The sequence below is a fragment of the Phyllosticta citriasiana genome, assembly GCF_038021145.1.
Source record: "Phyllosticta citriasiana strain CBS 120426 chromosome Unknown IWZ02scaffold_13, whole genome shotgun sequence".
NCBI lineage: Eukaryota > Fungi > Ascomycota > Dothideomycetes > Botryosphaeriales > Phyllostictaceae > Phyllosticta > Phyllosticta citriasiana.
The window spans coordinates 666,710-688,364 of NW_027117290.1; the positions used below are offsets into that span (position 1 = coordinate 666,710).

Consider the following 21,655-nt stretch of genomic DNA (forward strand, 5'->3'; position numbering starts at 1 on the left):
GTGTCGTTTTTTTGTAGAGGAACACACAACAAAGACTTGACCTTGAAAGCACGCACGCACGCATGCCTCGCGCCCAATGCCCCATCGACCGACCCACGACGTCCCGACTCGACTGCCAGAGCAATCAACAGATACACACAGTGCACGCCAGCCACTGCAGAAGAAGGGAGAGGGTGTAACATTTCCCCATGGGCGTTATCCAGGACCAATGCGCGGCCTTTTTTTTTGTCCTGTGCGTCAGCACCCTTGATACGTGAAGAGGGGGGAAGAGGGAGAGGAAAGGGAAAACTCACATATCATGATGCTCCGACAGCGAGCTCAAATGGCGATTAAACTCCTCGACGCGCTCCTTGTGCGACTTGACGCCTTCGCGCTTGAGGCGCTCGCCCAACTGTGTGTGACGTGATGATGAGTTAGTTGATATCCAGACAGAGCGACAGACAGACCGGCAAGCGTCGAATGAGGTGATGCGATGTGGGATGGGGCGTGGGGTAGGCGGAATGGACCATGGGTAATGGTAATAACAGGCACAAACATACCTTCTTCCTCCTCGCCTCCTCAAACTTGCGCTCCGCCTCCGTCTTTGGCCGCGCACCGGCGGCCGCCGCCACCTCACGTTGCAACTCTTCCTGCCCTTCCTCCTTTTCTACGCCGTCGCCGCCTCCTCTTCCTCCTTCAGCAGTTCTCGACACCCTGCCCCCATCCTCACTGACATCGGCATCGGGATTGGAATCGGGATTAGGATTCGGCGTGGCAGCGTCGTCGGGTTTGTTGATCGTAGATGTTTTGCTCTTCTTCTTCCTCTTCTTCTTGTCGATGGCGCCACCGCCGCCGCCTTTGAGCTTCAGCGCGCCGCCCGTCACGGCGGTGTAGTCGGAGCTGGGCATCGCGGCCGGATGATGCTGGGGGCCACCGCCTGGCTGCCAGCTGCGCGGCGAGAGTGCCTGTCTGGTGGCGGGTGACTGTTGGAAGGCGAGGTTGTGCTGTGTTGGTATTGTGGCGGTGGTGGTGATGTTGTAAGGCACCTATGTGGGTGGTAGGTACGGTAGAGCGAACGATGATGCACAGAGGTGGGTGTCTGCTCGGGCCGTCCGTCAGCCCCGCCGCGGCCCGTTCGTTCGTTCGTTCAGACCCCGCCATTCCGCCTCCGTGGCACAGAAAGAAAGACATTGGCTCAGACACGCAACCTTATTCCTACCCGCGCGTAATCTGTCGTTGAGTATATGTGGGCCATTGTGTGGTGTCAGTCCCATTGTCTTCATTCTCCAAGGTACATGTTTCTGAGGTACTTACTGTACTTGGCTCAAACACTCCATTCTCTTGGGCTGTGTCGGAAAAGTATGTACGCTAGTGTTGCACTTGTGCTGCCAAACTTTGAACCTCGAGGTAGGTAGTAGTGGGATGGAATTTTTGGGAGAATGGTCATGGCTTAAAATAGGCGGTTGCAATTACGGAGGTTCTTTGGGTTGTAGTTTTGATGCTTGAGGCAGGAATGGCGATGCTCTAGGAAGGTCTATGTATGGATTGCGAGACGGTGTCGTTTGCCCAATGGCATTGTGCAAAATTAATCTCTCTCAAAGAAGAGCCCGACAGACTGCGCAACAACTCCTATTTCTTCTCAACATCAAACACCAAGCCATTCTGCGCGCGCAGATCAGTCGTGATGCCAATGACGATGCGACTCATATCCTCCAGCTTCTTAGCCGCCGCTGCATCGCGCTCATTAATGATGCGCGCAAACTCGGCCGCCTCCTCCTGCAAATTGAGCCTGGCCTTCTCGCCCGCCAACTGCTCGCGCGTCTTGGAGCGCGCATCGACAAACTCAACGCTCGCAATATCCGTGACGGCATTGGCAACGAGCGTGCCCTTCTCGCCATAGACCTCGCTCGGCGCGGCCGACGTGTAAATCTTGGACGCATTGATGGCGACGGCGAAGCCGTCGTACAGCAGCTCGACGAAGCCGCCGCCGTCGGCGCCCGTGCGAATGACGACGGGGCGGTACGTCTGGGCCTTGGGCTTGCCGAACAGGGCCACGGCCGCGGCGATGGGGTACACGCCGAGGTCGACCAGCGCGCCGCCCGACAGCGCCAGGTTGAAGATGTTGGGCGTCTCGCCCGCCAACACGGCGTTGTAGCGCGAGCTGTAGCTGGCGTAGTTGAGCGACGCACCGTACACGGCGCCCAGCCTGCCCAGGCTCTGCTGCAACACCTTGAAGTTGCGCTCTTGGATGTGCCGGTTCGCCTCGATCAGGAATACGCCTTGCTGCTTGGCCTGCGCGAAGAGCGCCTCGAATTCCGCCACGGTCGACGTTGCCGGCTTCTCGAGGATGACGTGCTTTTTGCCCGCCAGCGCCGCGCGTGCTTGCTCGTAGTGGAATGAGTTGGGAGACGCTATGTATATGGCGTCGATGTCGGATGCCTGGCATAGCGTCTCCAGGCTCCCCGTGTACGTCGCCGTCACGTTGTGTTTGGCGGCAAACGCCTGCGCCGTTTCGGCCTTGCGCGAGTACACGGCCGTCAGCTTCCACGCTTGCGTTGCGTGCGCCGACTCGATAAAAGAGTCGGTGATCCAGCCCGTGCCGATGACTGCGAATCTGATTGCCATGGTTGCCTCCTCTTTTTTTTTTTTTTTGCAATTGATGTGTCGATGGGGCGTGTTTTTTTGTGTGTTGTGTCGGCGGGGACAGACAGGTGTTGTTGATGTTGATCGGATTACCCATGACCGCAATACCGCCGGCCCCAGTTTACATCATGCCCCAGTCTGCCAACTCACACTTCCTGGTCGTGCCATTCTCGCATCACTTTGTTTGCATGACTGTCTCGGTACTTGCCTTCAGCGTGCGTGAATCTACATTGATTGAAAGACTGCCTAACAAGCCTCTTCGTGCCGCGGCTGGCTAGCAACCACGTCAGATGGCAAAGCAATTTACGATGACTGGGTATCTTGGCTATCATATGCTCTGTTGGCTCCCCTCCCTGCGGCCTGTCCGCTCTGGGAGTGTAACAAACGCCCGACTGTAGGCCAAACCATTCACTCGAGTACTCCTGATTGTTGTAAAATGCATGGCGCCCTCCCTCGTCCCGGAAAAAAGCATAACTCCATAAAGCGTCAAGGCGCTTGATGCAAATCAATTGCCGCTCGTCTGCGATTTCGGATCCTGTTGGCATGGTCCTCGTCCGTAGTCATGGTGCGTCTATTATGGTCCATGTTGATTCAAGGTCGTCATGGACGGCAGGGTTGCTTGGTGGTGTCCAACATCAGTCCTCCCAAATGGTCTCGAGGTCCAAATCACCCCGTTTCTCAGCACCGCAGACGCTCCATCTCTTTCTCTTGTCCCGCGACGCCATGGCGAATCCACCGGGTCTCGCCCGGGGCACGTCCAAGCTGCTCCTTCTGAGGCCCTCCCGTCCGCCGTCTGCAGCTTTGGCAGCCGCCTCCAATTTGGCAACGCGGTCGGCCTCGGTGGCGGCTTCCTCGGCATCGGGCGAATCCGGAATGGTTTCCAGACTCGAGATGCTGGGGCTTCGCGAGCGCATCGAGGTGGGCGTCGAGGGCATGGACGAAGACGAGTACGAGGAGCTCGGGTAGCTCACGTCCGAGGGGAAGCGCTCGTTGAACTTTGTGGCTGACAAGGTGGGCGAAGGATGGGCGGGCGTGGGTGGGCTGGAGACCGAGTACAGCGGGGAGGTGGGCCTGCGTCGCTGGCGAGCAAACGAGGTGCCCGAGTGCATGCCGGGCAAGGACGACGTGTCGGCCGGCCTGTCCAGCGTACGCGAGGCTACGTGCAGCTCGCGGTCTTCGGAGATGATGCCAATGTCAGAGTTGGCGGAGGACAGGGCAGGCAGATAGGGCTCGTCCAGCTTGATAGGGTTGCGGAGACGGGCCGGCGACCGCAAGGGACTCGAGGGACGAGGGTTCAGGTAGGCCGTGGGACTCATTGGGGTGGGCGACGAGTGGGTGCGCGTCAGGGCAGGAGCGCTGAGCGAGGTAGAGCGCAAGTGAGACCTCGAGTAGGGAGAGCGATTGCGATGCTGGGGCGAAAGATGGGGCGGCGGCTGGAGGAGCCTCGAAGGAACGGGGTCCGTCAGTCGACGGGGCGTCTCTGGAGGGACAGGACGAGCGTCGTCGACGCTGAGATGGCTCAGGCTCTGGAGGGTCGACGAGGTAGAGTCGGCGGCCATGGCGGGTTGGGCTCGGACAGGCTCATGGGAGTGGCGGACCGGCAAGGAGCCGTCGGCGGCCATTGTTACGACGTCGACGGAAAAGAGGACGTGTGCATGACAGGGTGGATGGAGGTGGTGTTGATTTATCGAGACCGAGACGGAGACGGAGACGAAGACGGAGCGAAGGAGTCGGGGTGGTGGACAGATAGGTAGCAGGCGCGAGGGAGCCGTCAGACTTTGTACCTTTTTTTGTTTGATTTATTTTTGATGGTCGGGTTTTGGGTCAAGGTAAGGTAAGGTAAGTAGGTAGGTAAGTTTTTGGCGGTGCCTGATGTCAGCAGGACCTGAGGAGCGACGATGCATGACTGTCGAGGCTACTTCTCTCTCTCTCTCTCTCCCTCTCCCTCCCTATCTCGCGCTCCACACTTCCCCACCACATCTCTACTGTCCCTCTGTCTATCAACCACCTCTCTCCAGCACTTTGCGACCACGACAATACATGTCACGCTTCTTGCAACACTCGAAACAAACCTCACCACGCAAACAACCCGCTCTCCATTCTCCCCATCTGCCAATTAATTACCCTACTGTAGCTCGCCTCCCCATTCTTCTCCGTCTCGCAGCGCCTTCACCCACTGACGATCGTACTGGCTGATCCGGTTCAAAATCCGTCTCGCGCTGCCGAAGCCGCCACCCGAGTCTCGCGTCTTCATCTTGGCTGCTACAACGTTGCCACAGTCGGGCACCGTCAAGTTCTGGCCAAACAAGTCGGCTAGCCAAATCAGCAGTCCGTTACTCCACCCAAAGCCCTCTACCACTTCGTACTCGCCGCCACTTCCGACCTCATTAAGGCTGTCTTGCGTGTACTTTTCGAATATTATTCCATCCGCCTTCGCATTCGCGATCCGCGCCCTGCGCTTCGTCGACCCGCCCGTAGCGAGCCACGTGCAGTACGTCGAAGCCACGAACCGCTGCCCTATCTCAAGCGCGTACGACTGAGCCCATTCGTACGCATCGTCGTTCGTGCCCAGCGCCGCCGGCACCGCCAACAGGCCCTTGATGGCGACGTACTGCAAAGGCGCCCACACGTTTGGCTCGTCCCACTGCTGTCCCGTGATCAGGTTGCTTGCCGCGATGCCCCCTGGATTCTGTTCCAAAAGCTGCGCCACGTGCGAGTAGGCACTCCGCACCGCGTACGGGTCCTCCTTGAGCTCGTGTGATGCTGCTCCTGTCCAGAACGGGTACAGCTGCGCCGGCGAAAAGTAAAGCTGCTTGCCAGCCGGCGCATTGGCCCCCGTGGTCTCGAGCACCGTCGAGTTCTTCTCGGCTGGCACAAAGACATTCTGCTCCCCGGACGTCAAGTTGTAGTCAAAGTAGGACCAATGCGTGTAGTTCCACATGAGCTTGAACATGGCCTCGCTGCGTTCGACTGCTCGCTTCTCCCATGCCGCCGCCTTTTCGTCATCGCCGGTCCTGTTAAAGAAATCGGCCAAGGTCTGTTCGTTGGCGTAGAGGATCGAGTTCAGGTCGACGGGCACAATCTCCCGAGTATTGAGGCTTCTCAGGGGGAAATAGCTGTCCGTAACGGCGTCATCCACGTTTGCAATCCACCTAGAAGAATAGTCCCATCCAGACTCGGCCCCGCTAGCCAAGTTGGCGTAGAGGACACGCCGGCTCTCATCCGACAGAGCCGGACCCGGATGCTGCGTGCCGTCCTTGGCGTAATACGATACGTTGTTCGCCGTCTCGTAGTCCTCGAGGTAGGACTCGGGCCGAGGCTGAGTGTTGCTGACCGAATAGTGGTTGAGCTTGTAAGTCTTGCCGTCCTTGGTGTCGACGTCGACGGAGCGATTGTTTTTCCAAAAATCGTACTCCTTGACTAATATAGGCAAGGCACGCTGGAGGATTGTCTCGTTCTTCGTGTAGTCGACATAAATCTTGACCATTTGCGTCAGCAGCGGCGGCTGCGACCTGTTGAGGTAGTAGACGCGAGCGCCATTCGGGACGAACCCAAATTCCTCGACCAGGTCGAGGAAGTTTTCAATAATGTTTTCCGCCACCTGAGTAAAGGAGCCCCGCGTCCGCAGTAGCCCCTCGATGATCCAAAAAGAGTCCCAGTAGTAGAGCTCGCGGAAGCGTCCTCCGGCTACAACGAACGTGCGGTTGATGGGGATGAAGGAATTCACGCAACCGTCGCACGCCGACTTTGCGCCCACATAGGTGCGCGTCAGGTCCGGCCATATGTCGATGACCTTTTCAACAAACTCGCGGATTTCAGGCTCGCAGACGCCGTCAAGAAACGCGGGTTCCGTCGTGAGCTGGTCCCGAGGCACGGCAGCAATCTCACCTCCGGCGGGACCAAAATTCTTGTCGAGAAAGTTGCGCAAGTCGGAATCATTCTTGACCGGCTTGGGCAGCTTGTCGAAGGCGGCTATGACATCTTGCAGAGGTCGGATGGTGGGTCTGACGCGGGCGTGTCAGAAGCACTAAACCATGGAAAGAAAAATTGGGCTTGCCCGGGGGACTAGAGCGAAGGGAGAAGGCGTACTGGTCAACAAACGTCTTGGAGTCGTCATATGGTTTTGCGAGCTGAATGGCCTTGAGGATCTCGCCTTGGCAATAGAGCGGGGAATCGCAAGGCGTGGTTTCGATGCCACTGACGTAGACAGCGGAGACGGGTGAAAAGCAGACGGAAAGCAGAAGGGCGGCTCCGAGCAAGCTGCAAGGCGCCATGGTGGTAGCAATAATTATGGAGCCTGGTGATGGGTGCGCAGAACCACGGGACTACGCACGTCAAAGACGTTGTCCCCGCTGTCGACAAGCGGTAGTCGTGCTAGACATGCAAGGGATAATGTCCAACCAAGGCTGAGTGCGGAGAAGACGAAAGAAGGAACTAAAAAATGTTGGGGCCAAAAGCGACGCCGCAAGCAAATCAGACGCCCTCGTCATGCATCATCGGGCGTATTTTGCGAGCCGCCCATGATGACACGGCGCATGGTGTTGGAGAGAAAGCACGGGAGACGGAGGAAAAAACCTTGTCACAAAGTTCTCACTCTCTCCTTCTCCGCCGACCGGGAAGTAGCGGCATGCGCGCCGCATACCTACCTAAGGTACCCGGATCTCGTTGCGGGCACAGCGGAGAAGGCGATGCGAAAACGAAGAGCTTCTTTGGGTTTGGTTGGCTCTGCACATGGATGTTTGTCAGGTTCCACCTGCGGGGTTGTTCCTCTGTTTCTGTTTCTGTTTCTGCTTTTTTTTTTTTGCCCATGTCAAATGCGACGTCACTTTGGAGCCGCTTACACCATGTGCGACTCGACGCTGACTACATGTCTATCTCGGCTCGTCTTCGTAGCCATTTACACTTTCAAATCTCGCTGGTCAGCAACACGGGCTCCACTCCTGCAAACGCCAGCTCCTGCAGATTCAAGAAACAAAACACGCAAAGCTTGGTGCGGCGGTCTATCTCGAGCTTGGTCGCCGTCACCAAGTCCTCGCCGTCGTCGCATGGGGACTCGGACAGCCCGGCGCGGCGTACGCAGTGTGCGAGAAGAGGCCAGTACGCCAGTGATTCGAGAACGAGCGCCGGGTCATTTCTCCATGCGGAGAGTTTGGTCAGAAGGAGCATGTGGCGATGAGGTCAAGGGGACTGCGTGAGAGCGGTCCATTGACAGCCTTGCCAAGGTCGGGCAGTTCGCCGAGGCGAATGCGCTCAAGGATGATTGCGCGAGCGGCCGTGTAGAGAGACGATGCGACCTTGTATTCTAAATGATACTGGGTGCCCATTGATAACATTTCTAGGACGAGCTCCGGGGCCTCGCGATGCGCGGTGAGGCTAAAGGTCGCCATGTGTAGTAACGGAAAGTGATGGCTGAGACTATCGACGACGCCCGTTGTGTACCGATACATGAATATCCACGAAAGCAACACGAAGCCGTGCGGCAAGACGCCATGGGATTGTGCGAGGTGCTTTCGATGTTCCTGGACCTGCTGCTCGTGGAGCCGCCACAGGAGGTTGACGGGCTTGAGTTCGTGAAAATCATCTCCACACAAAGATGCCGTCAGCTTGGATCCCATCGAGAAGGCAGTGGACCGGGGCAAACCTTCTCTCATGGCTTCATTCGGAATGGGTGTCACGGGCGTATTCACCACCGGAAACTCCAAGCTCTCTGGAAAAAGCGCCAGAAAGGCCTGGCTAGGGTTGGTGAACAGGTTCAAGTCGAAGTTGATACCCGCAGTGTCCAAGAATCGAGAAATTTCAATCGCAACATTTCCATACGCCGTCTCGGAGCTTTGAACAAGGTCGTTTGGCACTGGGTAGAGTCAGAATGGGCTTCCTTGCAGCTCTTCAAGGAAGAGAAGAAGAAGAGCAGCACCATTGTCGACGAAGCTCCCCATATCCACAGGCCGCTGTCGTTCTCGAGGCAGACTCGACAGCCGTCGGGACGCATGATTTGCTTCGCAAAGAGCTGGACCCGGGACCGCGTCTACAGTGGCTCCAACATCGCCTGGTTGCGGCGTACTTGGAGCAGTCTGTGTGGAGTATAGGAACGCGCAAAGATCTGCTCGAACCGCGCCGCGTCCGGCCAGTCACCCCAAGCCACAGGCGCTCGTGTTGAGCCAGAAGATCCTGCCTGGAGAACTTCAGCCTGCACGCGCATCTGTACGGCTTCTCCTTGGTGTCTGTCGGGGTTTTGGCGCCAGTGATTGTGCAAAAGAGACCACGGACGCACTGGCTGGCTGCGTTGGGGTAAGGTAGGTAGCTAACGTACGTGTCCGTGTGTGTCACTGGAGATGCTCTGCTCGTCCAAACGTGCGATGACAGAGCGTACATTTCAACGGACGGACAGTTCTCTCCTCATACTCGATTCGTTTCATCACGGCCAGCGCAATTGCTGGGGATTATTTCATCAAACTGAAGGTGTTTGTTGGTGGGTGCGGAGGGTTGGAGTTGGAGTTGGAGTCTCCGAAATAATGGGTCAAGATCTTGGGGTAAGTCAGACTGTTTCTTCTTGCCTCAACATCTACACATGACAACATTTGTACTCGGGTAGAAACCATTCGCTCTGAAACCGACATACCCTTCGTCCTCTGTTTAGCAAAGCTACTTGATTTAAGTGAGGAGTTGAATAATAGGCCTCAGGTGCTCGCCAAAGCGTAGTTGCTCGTTCTCACACTCGACAATTCGAACTTTGTCATGCTCCTAAAAGCTCAAATTACTCTTGGGCCGGACTTCAGCGTCAACAACCTACCAAGGTAAAGGCCCGAGCAATACCGGGGGAATGATAGGAGATTATGTTGATTTCAGCCCTCTTATTTAGCCCGGCCGATAAGGCAGCTTTCCTAGGGTGTAGCCTCTTACATATATTAATAGATTTAAGGTCAGAGACTAGGGTTAAAAAAGCTAGAAGCCAGACTTTTGATAGGTTGCCTGACTAGAAATTGAAAAAATAGTTGCAACTCAATGATGCTACCACTACAGCCCTAAAACTTCCCTACTCTTTCCTTCTAGACTAAGTAAGCTTGCCGTTGCTTTCCGGCCTCACCTGCTGCTTCTCGCGATGATCAACACCAAGCCAAAGCAAATCAGGACGGCTGTAATGCCCATGGACATCCAGCATCGCCTTGACAGTCATGATCTCGGACAAATTGCAATCAGCAATGACTAGCCCTTCCTCCTGTTCGCCCAGATCCTCGGTCAGCTTGCGGCCATCCGGGCCAATGACGCAAGAGCAGCCGCCGCCGCCGTTGCGGTAGACGGGGTTCTCGTCGCCCATCTTCATTGCATCGAGGCCCTGCTTGGTGAAGAAGGTCGAGGCAAAGACGACGAAGCAGTTTCCCTCGATGGCGTGCGTTGTTGAGAGGGTGTGGGCGCCTGGGGCGGAAGTGACTCGTTCGTCAGTGATGTGCATGCAGCCTGCAGAAGACATGGGATGAGGAAGATTATGCACATACCCTCGCGACACATGGAAAAGATGATGGTACCTTCCGGATACGACTTGTGAGAGCTCATGGGCGGCCAGGCAGCCACGTGAATTTCCTCGCCCTGCGAGTACGTGTGGTAGCGCAGCAGTGGCTGAGAGTGCTCCCAGCAAGAAAGAGCGCCAATGCGGCCTGAGTTCAAAGGTGTTCAATGTCAGCCGATGCTGAAGCACCATCTCGGCGCATTCTTGTTGATGTTACTCACCGACACCGGGCTCTACGGCAACATTGAGCAGAGAGGCGCCACCACCATCACCGAAGACGGAACGTTCAGCATGAGTAGGCTTGATCTTGCGCCTGTGCATCCTGATCGTGCCGTCCTTGCCAATAAGAGATTGGGCAATGTATAACGAGTGATTATCGTTTTCCGAATAACCCAGGCAGACGGCAACCTTGTTCTTCGCCGCCGCCGCGCAAATCTTGTCCATCTCCGGCGAGTCGCGGCGGAGCGAGTTCTTCATGTATAGCTGCACCAATTCAAAGTCAAGCGGACGCTGCCTATCCGGCGGAAAATTGGTCCCATCAGAACAAACGCATTCCAGCGCCCTTAGGTTAGGAAGATGTGTAGCACTCACCAGATCCAGGCTGGGTACTGCGGTATCCAGACCTCGGGGAAGGCAATTAGGTCGCATCCTTTGGCGCCAGCCTCTTCTATGAGGCGGATGGTTTTGGCAACCCCGCCTTGCAAGTCGAAGTAGCAGCTCTCTGCCTGTACAGCCGCCACACGAACGTGAGTCTTTGGCTCGGTCATTGCCAATGGTTTTAGTTTCTTGCAAAGCACCTTCTGACCCTTCAACGCCCTTTAAATACATGCGCTTATCATGCATCCTGTGAGGATCATTATGCACCAATCTGGTCGTAGCAGATAAGGAGGTGGGGTACAGGTGGATATATATCGAGACGCGATTTTGCCTTCGAAGCTGCGTGTACGTATTGCCCAACCTTGCTGTTTGTCCAAAACACCGAACATGTCCGAAAACGGAGACTCTTTCTCTCGCTACGCGTTTGAACGCCACAAAGTCGAAGTACCCTGAAGCTCAAGGTTTGAATGTTTTTGAGCATCTTTAACATTTTCGGCATCTTCGGCATCTTCGTCGTCCCCGACATCACGTTACCCTTTCCCGTTAGTGAACTCAATCGATCGCCATGCGTTTGGCCTGATAGTTACCAAGCGTCATTTGAGGACGCGCACGCTATGTGAGAGTCGTCGGGTATTTAAAGTGCCGGTTCGAATGGATCCGATTGGGATTTATAACTATTGTCTCCACCAATGTTGCTTTCAAGACCGGCGGTACTCAGCTTTTGGATCATGGCCCACTTGAAAACCTACGCTTACGAGAGCTCCGGCGTGGATATCCAGAAGCAGTTATGGTACAGCCAGGCAGTCCGTGTCGGTGATCGCATTGAATGTGCGGGACAGGGTACGTCCCTTCTTGAAAGATTCTCTGGCCACGCCGGATGAGGAGCTCATCTGACTAGGTGGATGGGACCCCAAGACCGGAAAAATTCACGCCGAAGTACACGACCAGATTGACCAAGCCTTTGCAAATGTCGAACTGGTCCTCAAGACGGCTGGCGGAAAAGGATGGTCGCAAGTGTTTCGGGTCAACTCGTATCACATTCCCCTCAGCGAGGACACGATTCAGGCAATGGTAAAGAACTTTAAGAAGTACATGCCCAACCATCATCCGATTTGGACCTGCGTCGGTGTCTCAAAACTTGCCGATCCGGATATGAAGGTGGAAATCGAGGTTGTGGCTGAAGATGAGGAGGGTGCGAAGGCGGCCAAGGCAGGGAACCAAGGTCACAAAATTGATGAAAGTTTTGAAATCGAAATCGACGGGAAAAAGTTGTAACTAGTTGTTCATGATTTTTCTCATGAATCCACAATCATGGTATCATCGCCTCCGTTGCCAGCTTCTGGTTCGATGATTGTGCCACGGCCTCTGCCTGCAAGCAGTTCTTTCCGAATCTCCGGCCCTATTGCCTTGTGACCCTTCAAAAGAAGGAGGTCAAGCAATGCTTCTCTCTGGTCCTCGGTGATGTCGTTGCGATAGCGTTGTGCGAATGCGAGCAGGCATTGATGCCATAGGACGGGTAGTTGCCCTTCTTTTACCCGCGAGTCACCGATATCCATAATGTCGTCGTCTGCAGTAATCTTTGCGGCTCTGAATCGGAGAAAGTGGAAGACAAGGGAGTCCACCACCTTGTAAGGCAATGCATACTTTTTTTCCAAAAGTACGCGAATGAAAATGTTTGTGGCACCGCCGGCCGCTGTGTCCACTGACATTTGCTCCGCGGCGATTTCGCAGAGTCGGTGGAGAGCAGCAGCAGAGTGCAAGACAGGTATTGATACCCGAGCAAGCACACTGGCTACAATGTGGGCCTCTCTCAGTGTACAGTCGCCGTCCCCAACAAGCGGAAACAGGATGCCTTTAAAGAAGGCGGCTGGCTTGTACAGAGCCTTCTTCAAAGCTTTGTAAAGGTGCACGTTGAGCCGTTTCTGTGGCGAGTCCTGGATGTCGGCCCGGACGCGCTCGAGGAGTATGGTGTTGAGGTATGTTTGAACGGTCTGTGGGTTCGAGGAAACAAACAACTTCGTGGCTTCGTAGCAGACATGCGGTGTCCATAAGTCTGGGCGTGTGATGGCGATCAAGGTCTCCCATTCTGGCAGTGTTGGAAGAATCTTGAATGGCTTGGGCAGTTTGCCCGACTTCCACCGGGACAAGATAAGACCGACCCTGTTCACAAAGTCAGGAGCCAAACTCCAGAATCAATGCTGCAGCAATATTGACTTACTGAGAATAGACTTCCACCACCTTGACAGGCAACTCGACTGCATCTTCGGGCAGGCCTCCACCCATGATCTCCACCGAGGGCCCATTTCCTGCTTCTTGCGCCTCTTTCTGTGCAATCCTTTCGAGAATCAACTCGGCAAGGTTTGTTCCTTGGCCAGAATCATCACCAGTTCCGCCGCTACGGAAAAGTTCAGAGGGATCGGAAACGGGGTTGAACTTGTTGAACAGGTCGAGATCCTCGGGGTCGATTTCATCCTTTGCGCATGGTGTCAGCGAAGGCGATTCCACGCGGAACTTTCAGTTGTAGACAAACTTCGTCGATTACGACCTCCTCCTCTTCACCTCCCCATGCGTCGTCATCGTCTCCGTATTGCACCTCGTCTTCCTCCGACTCGGCGCCACCATCTAACCTACTTTCAAATGCGAAAGCTGGGTTGGGAGCTTGGGGTCTCCGGGCATTCGACTCCGCTTCTTCTTCGTTGGCCAAGTCCTGACCGATTTGTAGGATTTTTCGTGAGGCCTTGGAGTCGACAAAGCCTTCGGCGTCGGCGCTGTCCCTTCTTGACTTCTTCTTTTTGGGTGCCTTTTGCTTGAGCGGATTGGATGGAGCGTAGTCGTCTGCGAGTGGATTGTGCCGCCTAGCCTGGCGCGCATCTACAGCCGTCGTTGCCTTGGGCATGGTCGCTCGGAGGGTTCGAATCGGGTGATGTTGATGCTGCTGGGTTGTGGGGGAGCGAAATTTACTACCTACGCATTTTCCTTATCGATTGGCTCGCCATCAGTGCTCACCGCCCTCGGCAGAGTCATGAACCCTGTCCAGTCTGAACCGAGCTCACGACCAAGCTCGCGTCTCTTCTGCAGTAGCCGCGTCCCATCATTCGCAACGCGACTCCCATGGCGGACAACCAACCTTCTTCGCGGGGAACAACTCCCGGAGCCGCCGCTGGCATCAAGCGTCCGCATGAAGAGGACCATGTGCCCATTTTCCCGTCGCCGCTGAACCCAGACTCGGCGGCGCGTCCACGTACTGCTCCGCGACCTCCACCTCGAGAGCAGCGAGAAAAGAGGGAAACTCTCAAGAAGCGAGAGGCTACTGGAAGTTCCAGAGCAAATACACCTGACGTGAAGGCCAAGGGCAAGGTTTCCTCGGTGTTGGCTCCGCTCAACTATGCTGTCGACACTTTGCGCCCTTCAGATTTCGAAGCACCCAAGGATCCCACATTCACATCTCATGAGCCACCTTTGTTCACCCCAGATGGCTCCAGAGAGCTCAAAAGGCCATTGGATCAGTAATGTTGCCACATGTTTCAACAACCTCTCATTTGACGACTAATTGTTGTGTAGCGCATCGAATCGAAGACAATTCCGGTACTACCCATGCGTTGCGGATCCGCTCTTTCGGCACAAGCACTACTACCGCCAATCAGACGTGAAGCCGTATGGGGCTCGATTAAGTTTCGAAGATAGCGACAAGTGGATCCACTTTGACGATAGCGCGACCGTCTTCACCAACGAGCGGGGTTGGCGCGTGAGCAGAGGCAATGTCGTTGCTCGAGAGGGCAGACATTACTTTGAAGTCCAGATAATAAGTGGTGTACCCAAGGACGGGCCTCCAGTACCAAAGGGCCAGGAAGATAATCCGCAACCACACATTCGCGTAGGCTGGGCACGGCGTGAGGCGCCTTTGGACGCACCCGTAGGATTCGACGGCTACAGCTACGGCATCAAAGACATCAACCTTGAGACCATGCACAAATCCCGTCCCGGTAAACTTTACAACTACAGTTCGAAAGGTGTCAAAAAGGGGAAACCTGCAACCAGCGTCGTTGAAGATGACCACCTTCGAGAAGGCGACGTGTTAGGACTTGAGATCAAGCTCCCCTCGATACCTCTCCACAGACGAGTAGTCGAGGGCATCTACAATCCAGCAGTGGACACGACTGACGGATTTGGAGAGCCAGTCGAAAGCGCTCACGACATAATCCGTGATCGAATCGCTGTTCCTTTCAAGGGAAACAACTGGTTCGAAGTGAACGAGTATCAACCCACAAAGCCTATGGAGACTTATGCGGACCGCGGAGCTCTCAACGTAGTCACTCCTAATCCAAACCATTCGGAGGCCGCTTTGCGATCGCTCCCACACTCGTCGATTAGAGTCTTTAAGAACGGAAAGCTTGTTGGCACAGCCTTTGAAGGATTAATGTCTTTCCTGCCGCCAGCATCTTCGCCAGTGGCTTCCTCCAACCCACTAGTCAGAGCGGGACTCGACGATGGTATGGTCGGCTACTTCCCAGCCGTGGCTGCATTCTGTGGTGGCGTCGCTCAGGTCAACTTTGGTCCCAATTTCTGGTACCCGCCAGCCGACTTAGACACGGAGGACTCGTTCGATAAAGAAAACGAGGAACCCAACGGCCGGAAGTTGCGAGCACTGGGATTGCGCTATAAGGAGCAGATTGCAGAGGATGTTTTGTGGGACATCATCGACGAGGTTGGTTTCTACGTGGCTCGACCTGGGGACGACCCGAGTGATGGTCGAAATGGAGGTATGGCACCTCCAACGGCCCGTGGTATCGCAAGCCTGAAGGAAGATGAGGGATTCTAGAAGCGATCGAAGTTAGTGACAGCTGACTGCCGACGCTGCTTAGATTGGCCCTTGATCTGATTGGCGGGGCAAGCAGTTGCGGGAAGAGCTAAAGGGCTGAAGCGGGGCAGCTGACGGTTCTGTTGTTGGGCCCATGCTCAAAATAAAAAGAGCAACAAACCCAACCGCCGTGCAGTTTGATCCGTCACCATCTTTGTCGAGATTTGCGCAGCTCAAAGGAAGACAGCCAAGACCCAACCTCAGCCAATCTTGCGCCCGGAACACACGAAAATCACAACAATGCAAACCACCATCTACCTTGTCGACTCTCACGACTCGTCGTGCCCCAAGTGCGGAGTTTCGATCACCGGCGGTGCCAAAAGCTGCAGCTCTTGCGGTGCCGTGCGTGCCAAAGGCTCTTCTCAATTCGGCATGTTGCTCACATCAATCTAGACTTGCCCCGTCTAAAGGGAAAGGACACTTGCACCTCTGTCACTCGAGGCTTACGACTTTGACGACATGGAGGAGGAACACTTTGGCGGCACTTTTGATTGAGGGGACGGCGCATAAATACCCTGGAAACTCAAACGTTGTGGACAAGCGGCGGCGGATGGAGTGGTAGTACTAACTGAGAATTCCTTGAATCACGCTGGATCGAATGCGAAGAGTGAAAATTGAGAATCGCAGATGAACAACAGTCACACCATGTCAAACCACCCCTTCGAAGACCGTCGGCAAGATAAGTGTCCACGGATCGTCAGCATCCACCCCAACTACCTACCTACTTCGCCCATGTGGGAACCTACATGTAAGGAATCATGTGGGGCGCTGTTTGTGCCCCGCTGCTCACCGCCTGAGACCCCGGTCGGTTCCAGAGGCCAGCTGTCGAGGAAGGTGACAGCGAGCATGAGAACAACCCGACCAACCTCCCTCAATCGCTTGCTCTTTTCCACATCTTTTCATGTCACAGTAAGCGTTTTCTTCTCTTATCACAGGTACGCCCGATCGCAGGCCCTACGCCCTATGGTCGAATGTCGTTACGTTGGGCTGAACTAGTCCGCTGGCTTGCCGTTTGTCGGAGACCGACGGCGTTGGATCAATAAACACATCATCTTCGCGCAGGACATTCTCAACGTCACACCCTCTTTCACCCATCGCATCACCTCACCATGGACTCAAATCAATTCCGCCAGGCGGCACACGCCGCGATTGAAGAGAGTTTGTGGCCCCAAGATGTTGCTAAGCTCTTAGACAATACTAATCCGCACACCTAGTTATTCAATATTACGAGGACATTTCCTCGAGAAGAGTCTTGTCCGACGTGTCGCCCGGTTATCTCAGAGAATTGATTCCAACTGAAGCTCCTCGCAATCCTGAGCCATGGTCTGCGATCCAGCCAGACATCGAGCGAGTCATTATGCCAGGACTCACTCACTGGCAATCCCCCAACTTCATGGCTTTCTTTCCAGCGCACGCCACCTACCCAAGCATGCTGGGTGAAATGTACAGCGCGGCCTTTACTGCGCCAGCTTTCAATTGGTTGTGCTCGCCAGTAGTGACGGAGCTCGAAACCATGGTCCTGGATTGGCTTGCCCAACTGCTCGGTTTGCCCGAGGGCTTCTCCAGCCGGGGTGAGGGCGGCGGTGTCATCCAAGGCAGTGCCAGCGAGGCCATTGTCACGGTCATGGTGGCCGCAAGGGAGAGGGCGTTGAACCTGTTGAGCGAAGGGCTTGAAGGAAAGGAAAAAGAAGACAAAATCGACTCGCTCAGGGGCAAGCTTGTTGCGCTGGGCAGCGAGCACGCCCACAGCTCGACCCAGAAAGGCGCAATAATTGCCGGCACCAAGTTTCGGAAAGTACCTGGTCTCAAAGAAGACAACTTTGAGGTGACTGGAGAATCTCTGCGGTCTGTGTTGGACCAGTGCAAGAAGGACGGATTGATTCCGTACTACATGACAGCGACTCTGGGAACCACGGCAACTTGCGCCGTTGATCACTTTGAGGAGATTGCTGAAGTGGTCAAGGATTTGCCTCTGAAGCCCTGGATTCACGTGGATGCTGCTTACGCCGGATCGGCTCTGGTTTGTGAAGAGTACCATTATCTTTCCAAGCAAATGGAAGTTGTGGACAGCTTTGATGTCAACATGCACAAGTGGTTGCTCACAAATTTCGATGCCAGGTAGGTGAATCTCTGATAGCACATGATTCTTCGCTAACCATCTCCGCAGCTGTCTCTTTGTCAAACGACGGTCCTATCTGACATCTGCTCTGTCAATCACGCCATCATACCTGCGCAACAGCTTCTCAGACTCTGGTTTGGTAACGGATTACCGCGATTGGCAAATTCCCCTCGGGAGGCGATTCCGCTCGCTCAAGATCTGGTTCGTCCTGCGCTCGTACGGCGCCGAAGGTGTCAAGGCCCACATCCGCAAGCACATTGGATTCGGCGAGCTTTTCCACGAGCTAGTCAAGTCACGAAGAGACATACTAGAACACGTCGCCGGCCCGCAATTTGCGCTCAACGTTGTCGCCATCGCACCGACGAAGAAGTGGCTGAAAGACCGCAAAAGACGCACCTCGGCCAGCCAGCCGGATCCAAGTCACGAAGCGTTCCTGAATGACTTTACTCCCGATGTGGAGAAGCAAGCATTGCTCGACGCCAACGAGATCACGAAAGAAGTCTGTGAGACGATCAACAAAAGAGGAGAGATTTACGTTACGAGCAGCGTCATTGGAGGAAAGTATATCATTCGAGTCGTCGCCGCCACGCCTCAGGTGGAAGAGGCGCATGTAAGGAAGGCTTTCCAGATTATCGTTGACACCGCAGAAGAGGTTCTGAATAAACATACGTCTGCGGAAGCGAATGGACAGCCTTAGATGTAGTACCAGGCGGTTGCATGAAGTTCTGTATGCAGGGAAGGAGCATGTATTCGACTGATTTTCAAGATTTTCATCATTTTCCAAGGCTTGCAAGACATACGCGGCGATGTGCGCTCTCATCTTCGACACATGGCTGTATGACCCAGCATGTTGCAAGTGGCACACCAAAAGGTTGCCAATTTTAGTACATCACAGATGCTGACTTGCGGGGCAATCTTAACCTTTACAACAGCACTTTCCCCAGTACGACATTCATGATTTACCGAGTGGATATCAAGAGAGCTACTGGGATCGCTTGCTTGTCAAGGCGCTGCAAGAGTTTGTGCCTAGCACACGTGGTGTCGGTGTGTTTTTTCTTAATCTTGGACGGCTTGAGCGCGGCACTGCCCATAGAGAGTGTGTATGAACGGCGAGAACACCATTATCTTGTCCAATCAAGGAATATTTCCAACGAGGACATCAGCACGCGCGTTTCTGAAAAGCGGACTTGTCGCGATGGCGCGAAGTCGGAAAGAAGCGGAAAAGGGTCAAGAGTTGCTTGTTTGGTGCTTGAGGCATGGTTCAGAGTGTTCAACGAAATCTGCCGCTCTTGGACTTCGGGAAAGAAGACATCACAGACAAATAGATAGCCGGGAAAGGTGGAAACATTTCAAGGCGAAGGACTGCACTATACGCTCCATGTGCTCAATCAATCCCACACCAGTTGAGGTCGATCGGAAAATCGGCCAATCGGCGCTCCGGACTTGGCACGCAGGCCCGCGCGCGCAACGATCCAGAGATTCTGCAGCAACATTACAACAGCATTGAGCACGACGCGACAATCTCTCCAGCCAAAGCTAATGCCGCCCCGGTCGAGCGTCTTCCGAGCCTATTGCTCCCTCGTCGCCTCTGCGCGGCCGGGTCTCGTCGCACGGCGGCACCAGCAGCAGCCGCTCCTCGCCCCATCAGTCCTCCAACGACCGCAGCAGACGCGCAATGCCTCGATCCTCGCCTCCCTCTCCGACGTACCGGCTGCATACAACAAGCGCAAGAGATTAGGTCGCGGTCCGGCTTCTGGGAAGGGTAAAACATCGGGAAGAGGTCACAAGGGTCAGAAGCAGCACGGCAAGGTGCCGACGGGATTCAATGGTGGTCAGACACCGGAATGGGTGACGAACCCGGAGAGAGGAGGAGGAGTTGTCAACCAGTATGTGATGGGAATGGATTGCAAAAGTTGTGGGGTGAAATTGAAGCTAATGACGTTTGGTGTAGCTTCGCGGTGAACATGAGCCCTCTCAACTTGGACCGGCTGCAAGAATGGATTGACCAAGGACGCCTCGACCCCTCGAAGCCGATCTCTATAAAGGAGCTCCACGACTCGAGGTGTTTGCACGGAGTAAAGGACGGAGTCAAACTTTTGGCAAGAGTAAGTTGAGCCATACTGACCGAGAGAACGATGAGGTAACCCAAGAGCGTAGGGCGCAGACCAAATGCGCAGCCCGGTTAGAATAGTCGTCTCGCGAGCGTCAGCTGCTGCCATCGAGGCCATTGAAAAGGCAGGTGGAAAGGTGGTTACGAGATACTACTCGCCATCGTGTCTTCGACGCGTGCTCAGAGGCCTGACGGACCCCTTCTACTCACGAGAGTTGTCGAAACCCGCGTTTGGAGACTTCCCGTTGCCACCAAGACCGCGATACCCGTACATGCTGTCGGATCCCACGAGCCGCGCGGACCGCGAATATTATAGAGACCCGGCGCATCGCGGCTACCTGAGCTACAAGCTCAAGAACGGCGGCGGACCCAGCTTGTTCTTCAAGACGCCGACAGAACGCAAGACCAAGAACAAGGTCACCAAGACCAAGGAGAAGACGAACAACAGGATCTGGTAAGCGGATGCGCGGCGGGGTGCGACGGGGACCGGGGCCGCTTGTGTTTTAGGATGAATGATGGTATGTGTCACTATGGTCGAAATCGGTGTGGACACTGGCTCGCTCGCCCGCGCGCGCGCGCCGCATATGGAGAGGGGCGACGGGCGAGCCAGTGTGCCACATCAGAATCAAAAAGAGCATCACATCTCAATCGTGGCATTTCCAAGGCATTCGTGTCGGCTGTGACCATGTCACACGTCGAAAGAAGAAGAGAGGATGTGGGTTTGGGGAAGGGGGAGGGTTTCTGCGCTGGCCACCGGCCCCCCCCCCCCCCCCCCCCCCCCCCCCCCCTCCCCCCCGGTCATCTCCATTTCTGAATCTGAATTGAGCCTCGTGTTTCGGGACGTGGCAGAGAGTGAAATTCCAGATGGCGTACGTGTTAGCCCCATCCCCTTTCGCCTGGCCTGGGGGCGGCGGAGGGGAAGGCTGCACGTCATGGTCGTGAATGGCGGCGAAATCCATCTCATCCATTAGGCAGTCGTCGTCGTTGTCAAACAATCAATCAGTCGTGGTCAAAGCACGTTCGCAGAGGAGAAGGCGGTAGATTAGACGGCGCGCGCGGAGCAACAGGGCGCAGTAACAGTAGTCCGGGGAACAGAATAATTGAGAGGCGCGGAGCGAGCCACCGAAAATGGAACGGTACTGCGTCGGCCGCTGATGATTCTCGCTTGTGGTTGCTTCCCGGGTTCCGTACCTATCACACGGCCGCCTCCTCGTCCGGCTGCCCTGGAGCCACCATCAAACAGTCCGTGTCTGCTACAGCGTCGAAGAATGTGTGTGAGAGTGTAGGTGTGTGCGCATCACCAGCACCACAAACACCCAGACCATCATCTCACACACATCAGCTGCCGGCCGGGGACTCATGCTGCTGCTGCTGCTGCGGGGACGGGGGGGTGGCACGGGAGGGGGGCGCACCATGCGGACGGAGGAGAGAGAGTGAGCGATAGAGAGAAAAGGCTTTTTGTCAGATGCGTGTCCGACTATCTCTCTCGAGAGCCGAAAGAGGGCTTGCGTGCGGCATGTTGGTGTCGCCGCATCTGGAAAGACATGGGAAGGAGGCAGCATGAGCATACATACATATCAGGCCGGGCTTAGGGAGGGCAGGTGGATGGTAGTGACACACGAGCGCAACCACCGCCGGCGCCGGCCGTGCAGGATCATCAATTTCTTTGCTTCTGGTTGCTAATCCCTTTTAATTTTTTTTTTTTCCCTTCTCTCTCCTTCTCCCTCTCCCCGTGGTTGCTTGCGCGGACAGGGGGTCGCATGTGGGCTGCATGGCGTAGGATGGATGAAGGGGCGTACGGCTTGGAGAGGTGGAAGGTCATGGAGCCTCCCGGTCGTGGCCCCG

At 55.3% G+C, this 21,655-nt stretch overlaps 11 protein-coding genes across 11 annotated transcripts; 4 read left to right on the forward strand and 7 right to left on the reverse strand.

The window, feature by feature from the left end:
- Positions 1-194: 194 nt before the first annotated feature.
- Positions 195-1,231, reverse strand: IWZ02DRAFT_460255 (uncharacterized protein). The gene is made up of 2 exons (XM_066768142.1): positions 540-1,231; positions 195-391 (listed from the first exon to the last, which is right to left on the reverse strand). Exons 1-2 carry the CDS (start codon positions 885-887, stop codon positions 290-292), a joined length of 450 nt encoding a protein of 149 aa, XP_066619712.1. The 5' UTR covers positions 888-1,231; the 3' UTR covers positions 195-289.
- Positions 1,232-1,608: 377 nt separating this feature from the next.
- Positions 1,609-2,604, reverse strand: IWZ02DRAFT_383904 (oxidoreductase-like protein; the record flags this gene model as incomplete). The annotated part of the gene is made up of 1 exon (XM_066765302.1): positions 1,609-2,604. The coding sequence occupies one exon, from the start codon at positions 2,602-2,604 to the stop codon at positions 1,609-1,611; it is 996 nt and encodes a 331-aa protein (XP_066619713.1).
- A 653-nt stretch (positions 2,605-3,257) lies between these two features.
- Positions 3,258-4,181, reverse strand: IWZ02DRAFT_471501 (uncharacterized protein; the record flags this gene model as incomplete). Its single annotated transcript, XM_066768880.1, has 1 exon — positions 3,258-4,181. The coding sequence occupies one exon, from the start codon at positions 4,179-4,181 to the stop codon at positions 3,258-3,260; it is 924 nt and encodes a 307-aa protein (XP_066619714.1).
- Positions 4,182-4,456: 275 nt separating this feature from the next.
- IWZ02DRAFT_70245 (glycoside hydrolase family 37 protein) lies at positions 4,457-7,019 on the reverse strand. Its single transcript, XM_066771102.1, has 2 exons — positions 6,712-7,019; positions 4,457-6,626 (listed from the first exon to the last, which is right to left on the reverse strand). Exons 1-2 carry the CDS (start codon positions 6,894-6,896, stop codon positions 4,748-4,750), a joined length of 2,064 nt encoding a protein of 687 aa, XP_066619715.1. The 5' UTR covers positions 6,897-7,019; the 3' UTR covers positions 4,457-4,747.
- Positions 7,020-7,775: 756 nt separating this feature from the next.
- Positions 7,776-9,456, reverse strand: IWZ02DRAFT_507903 (uncharacterized protein; the record flags this gene model as incomplete). The annotated part of the gene is made up of 3 exons (XM_066770429.1): positions 8,755-9,456; positions 8,537-8,693; positions 7,776-8,473 (listed from the first exon to the last, which is right to left on the reverse strand). Exons 1-3 carry the CDS (start codon positions 8,992-8,994, stop codon positions 7,776-7,778), a joined length of 1,095 nt encoding a protein of 364 aa, XP_066619716.1. The 5' UTR covers positions 8,995-9,456.
- On the reverse strand, positions 9,434-11,152 carry IWZ02DRAFT_70241 (carbon-nitrogen hydrolase). Its single transcript, XM_066771101.1, has 4 exons — positions 10,718-11,152; positions 10,348-10,640; positions 10,116-10,274; positions 9,434-10,035 (listed from the first exon to the last, which is right to left on the reverse strand). The coding sequence occupies exons 1-4, from the start codon at positions 10,891-10,893 to the stop codon at positions 9,674-9,676; spliced, it is 990 nt and encodes a 329-aa protein (XP_066619717.1). The 5' UTR covers positions 10,894-11,152; the 3' UTR covers positions 9,434-9,673.
- A 299-nt stretch (positions 11,153-11,451) lies between these two features.
- Positions 11,452-11,998, forward strand: IWZ02DRAFT_493407 (L-PSP endoribonuclease family protein; the record flags this gene model as incomplete). The annotated part of the gene is made up of 2 exons (XM_066769929.1): positions 11,452-11,563; positions 11,622-11,998. 2 exons carry the CDS (start codon positions 11,452-11,454, stop codon positions 11,996-11,998), a joined length of 489 nt encoding a protein of 162 aa, XP_066619718.1.
- On the reverse strand, positions 11,925-13,656 carry IWZ02DRAFT_70238 (Bystin-domain-containing protein). Its single transcript, XM_066771100.1, has 3 exons — positions 13,254-13,656; positions 12,942-13,195; positions 11,925-12,883 (listed from the first exon to the last, which is right to left on the reverse strand). Exons 1-3 carry the CDS (start codon positions 13,617-13,619, stop codon positions 12,019-12,021), a joined length of 1,485 nt encoding a protein of 494 aa, XP_066619719.1. The 5' UTR covers positions 13,620-13,656; the 3' UTR covers positions 11,925-12,018.
- Positions 13,657-13,834: 178 nt separating this feature from the next.
- On the forward strand, positions 13,835-15,542 carry IWZ02DRAFT_471506 (Ash2-trithorax family protein; the record flags this gene model as incomplete). The annotated part of the gene is made up of 2 exons (XM_066768881.1): positions 13,835-14,229; positions 14,285-15,542. 2 exons carry the CDS (start codon positions 13,835-13,837, stop codon positions 15,540-15,542), a joined length of 1,653 nt encoding a protein of 550 aa, XP_066619720.1.
- A 1,148-nt stretch (positions 15,543-16,690) lies between these two features.
- Positions 16,691-18,397, forward strand: IWZ02DRAFT_493410 (pyridoxal phosphate-dependent transferase; the record flags this gene model as incomplete). The annotated part of the gene is made up of 3 exons (XM_066769930.1): positions 16,691-16,739; positions 16,796-17,699; positions 17,749-18,397. The coding sequence occupies 3 exons, from the start codon at positions 16,691-16,693 to the stop codon at positions 18,395-18,397; spliced, it is 1,602 nt and encodes a 533-aa protein (XP_066619721.1).
- A 694-nt stretch (positions 18,398-19,091) lies between these two features.
- On the forward strand, positions 19,092-20,575 carry IWZ02DRAFT_460268 (mitochondrial 54S ribosomal protein uL15m). Its single transcript, XM_066768143.1, has 3 exons — positions 19,092-19,586; positions 19,652-19,805; positions 19,858-20,575. Exons 1-3 carry the CDS (start codon positions 19,240-19,242, stop codon positions 20,266-20,268), a joined length of 912 nt encoding a protein of 303 aa, XP_066619722.1. The 5' UTR covers positions 19,092-19,239; the 3' UTR covers positions 20,269-20,575.
- The last annotated feature ends 1,080 nt before the right edge of the window (positions 20,576-21,655 follow it).

Excerpts from the sequence above, each read along its gene's own strand:
- IWZ02DRAFT_460255 (XM_066768142.1), bottom strand. The coding sequence starts at position 887 with ATGCCCAGCTCCGACTACACCGCCGTGACGGGCGGCGCGCTGAAGCTC. Across the intron at positions 392-539 it reads AGGAGGCGAGGAGGAAGAAG|TTGGGCGAGCGCCTCAAGCG; the intron begins GTATGTTTGTGC and ends CGTCACACACAG.
- IWZ02DRAFT_70245 (XM_066771102.1), bottom strand. The coding sequence starts at position 6,896 with ATGGCGCCTTGCAGCTTGCTCGGAGCCGCCCTTCTGCTTTCCGTCTGC. Across the intron at positions 6,627-6,711 it reads TCCAAGACGTTTGTTGACCA|ACCCACCATCCGACCTCTGC; the intron begins GTACGCCTTCTC and ends CGCCCGCGTCAG.
- IWZ02DRAFT_70241 (XM_066771101.1), bottom strand. The coding sequence starts at position 10,893 with ATGACCGAGCCAAAGACTCACGTTCGTGTGGCGGCTGTACAGGCAGAG. Across the intron at positions 10,641-10,717 it reads CAGTACCCAGCCTGGATCTG|GCAGCGTCCGCTTGACTTTG; the intron begins GTGAGTGCTACA and ends TCCGCCGGATAG. Across the intron at positions 10,036-10,115 it reads CTTTTCCATGTGTCGCGAGG|GCGCCCACACCCTCTCAACA; the intron begins GTATGTGCATAA and ends CTTCCGCCCCAG.
- IWZ02DRAFT_70238 (XM_066771100.1), bottom strand. The coding sequence starts at position 13,619 with ATGCCCAAGGCAACGACGGCTGTAGATGCGCGCCAGGCTAGGCGGCAC. Across the intron at positions 13,196-13,253 it reads AGGAGGTCGTAATCGACGAA|GATGAAATCGACCCCGAGGA; the intron begins GTTTGTCTACAA and ends CCATGCGCAAAG. Across the intron at positions 12,884-12,941 it reads GTGGTGGAAGTCTATTCTCA|GGTCGGTCTTATCTTGTCCC; the intron begins GTAAGTCAATAT and ends CTTTGTGAACAG.
- IWZ02DRAFT_460268 (XM_066768143.1), top strand. The coding sequence starts at position 19,240 with ATGCCGCCCCGGTCGAGCGTCTTCCGAGCCTATTGCTCCCTCGTCGCC. Across the intron at positions 19,587-19,651 it reads GGAGGAGGAGTTGTCAACCA|CTTCGCGGTGAACATGAGCC; the intron begins GTATGTGATGGG and ends CGTTTGGTGTAG. Across the intron at positions 19,806-19,857 it reads GAGTCAAACTTTTGGCAAGA|GGCGCAGACCAAATGCGCAG; the intron begins GTAAGTTGAGCC and ends CCAAGAGCGTAG.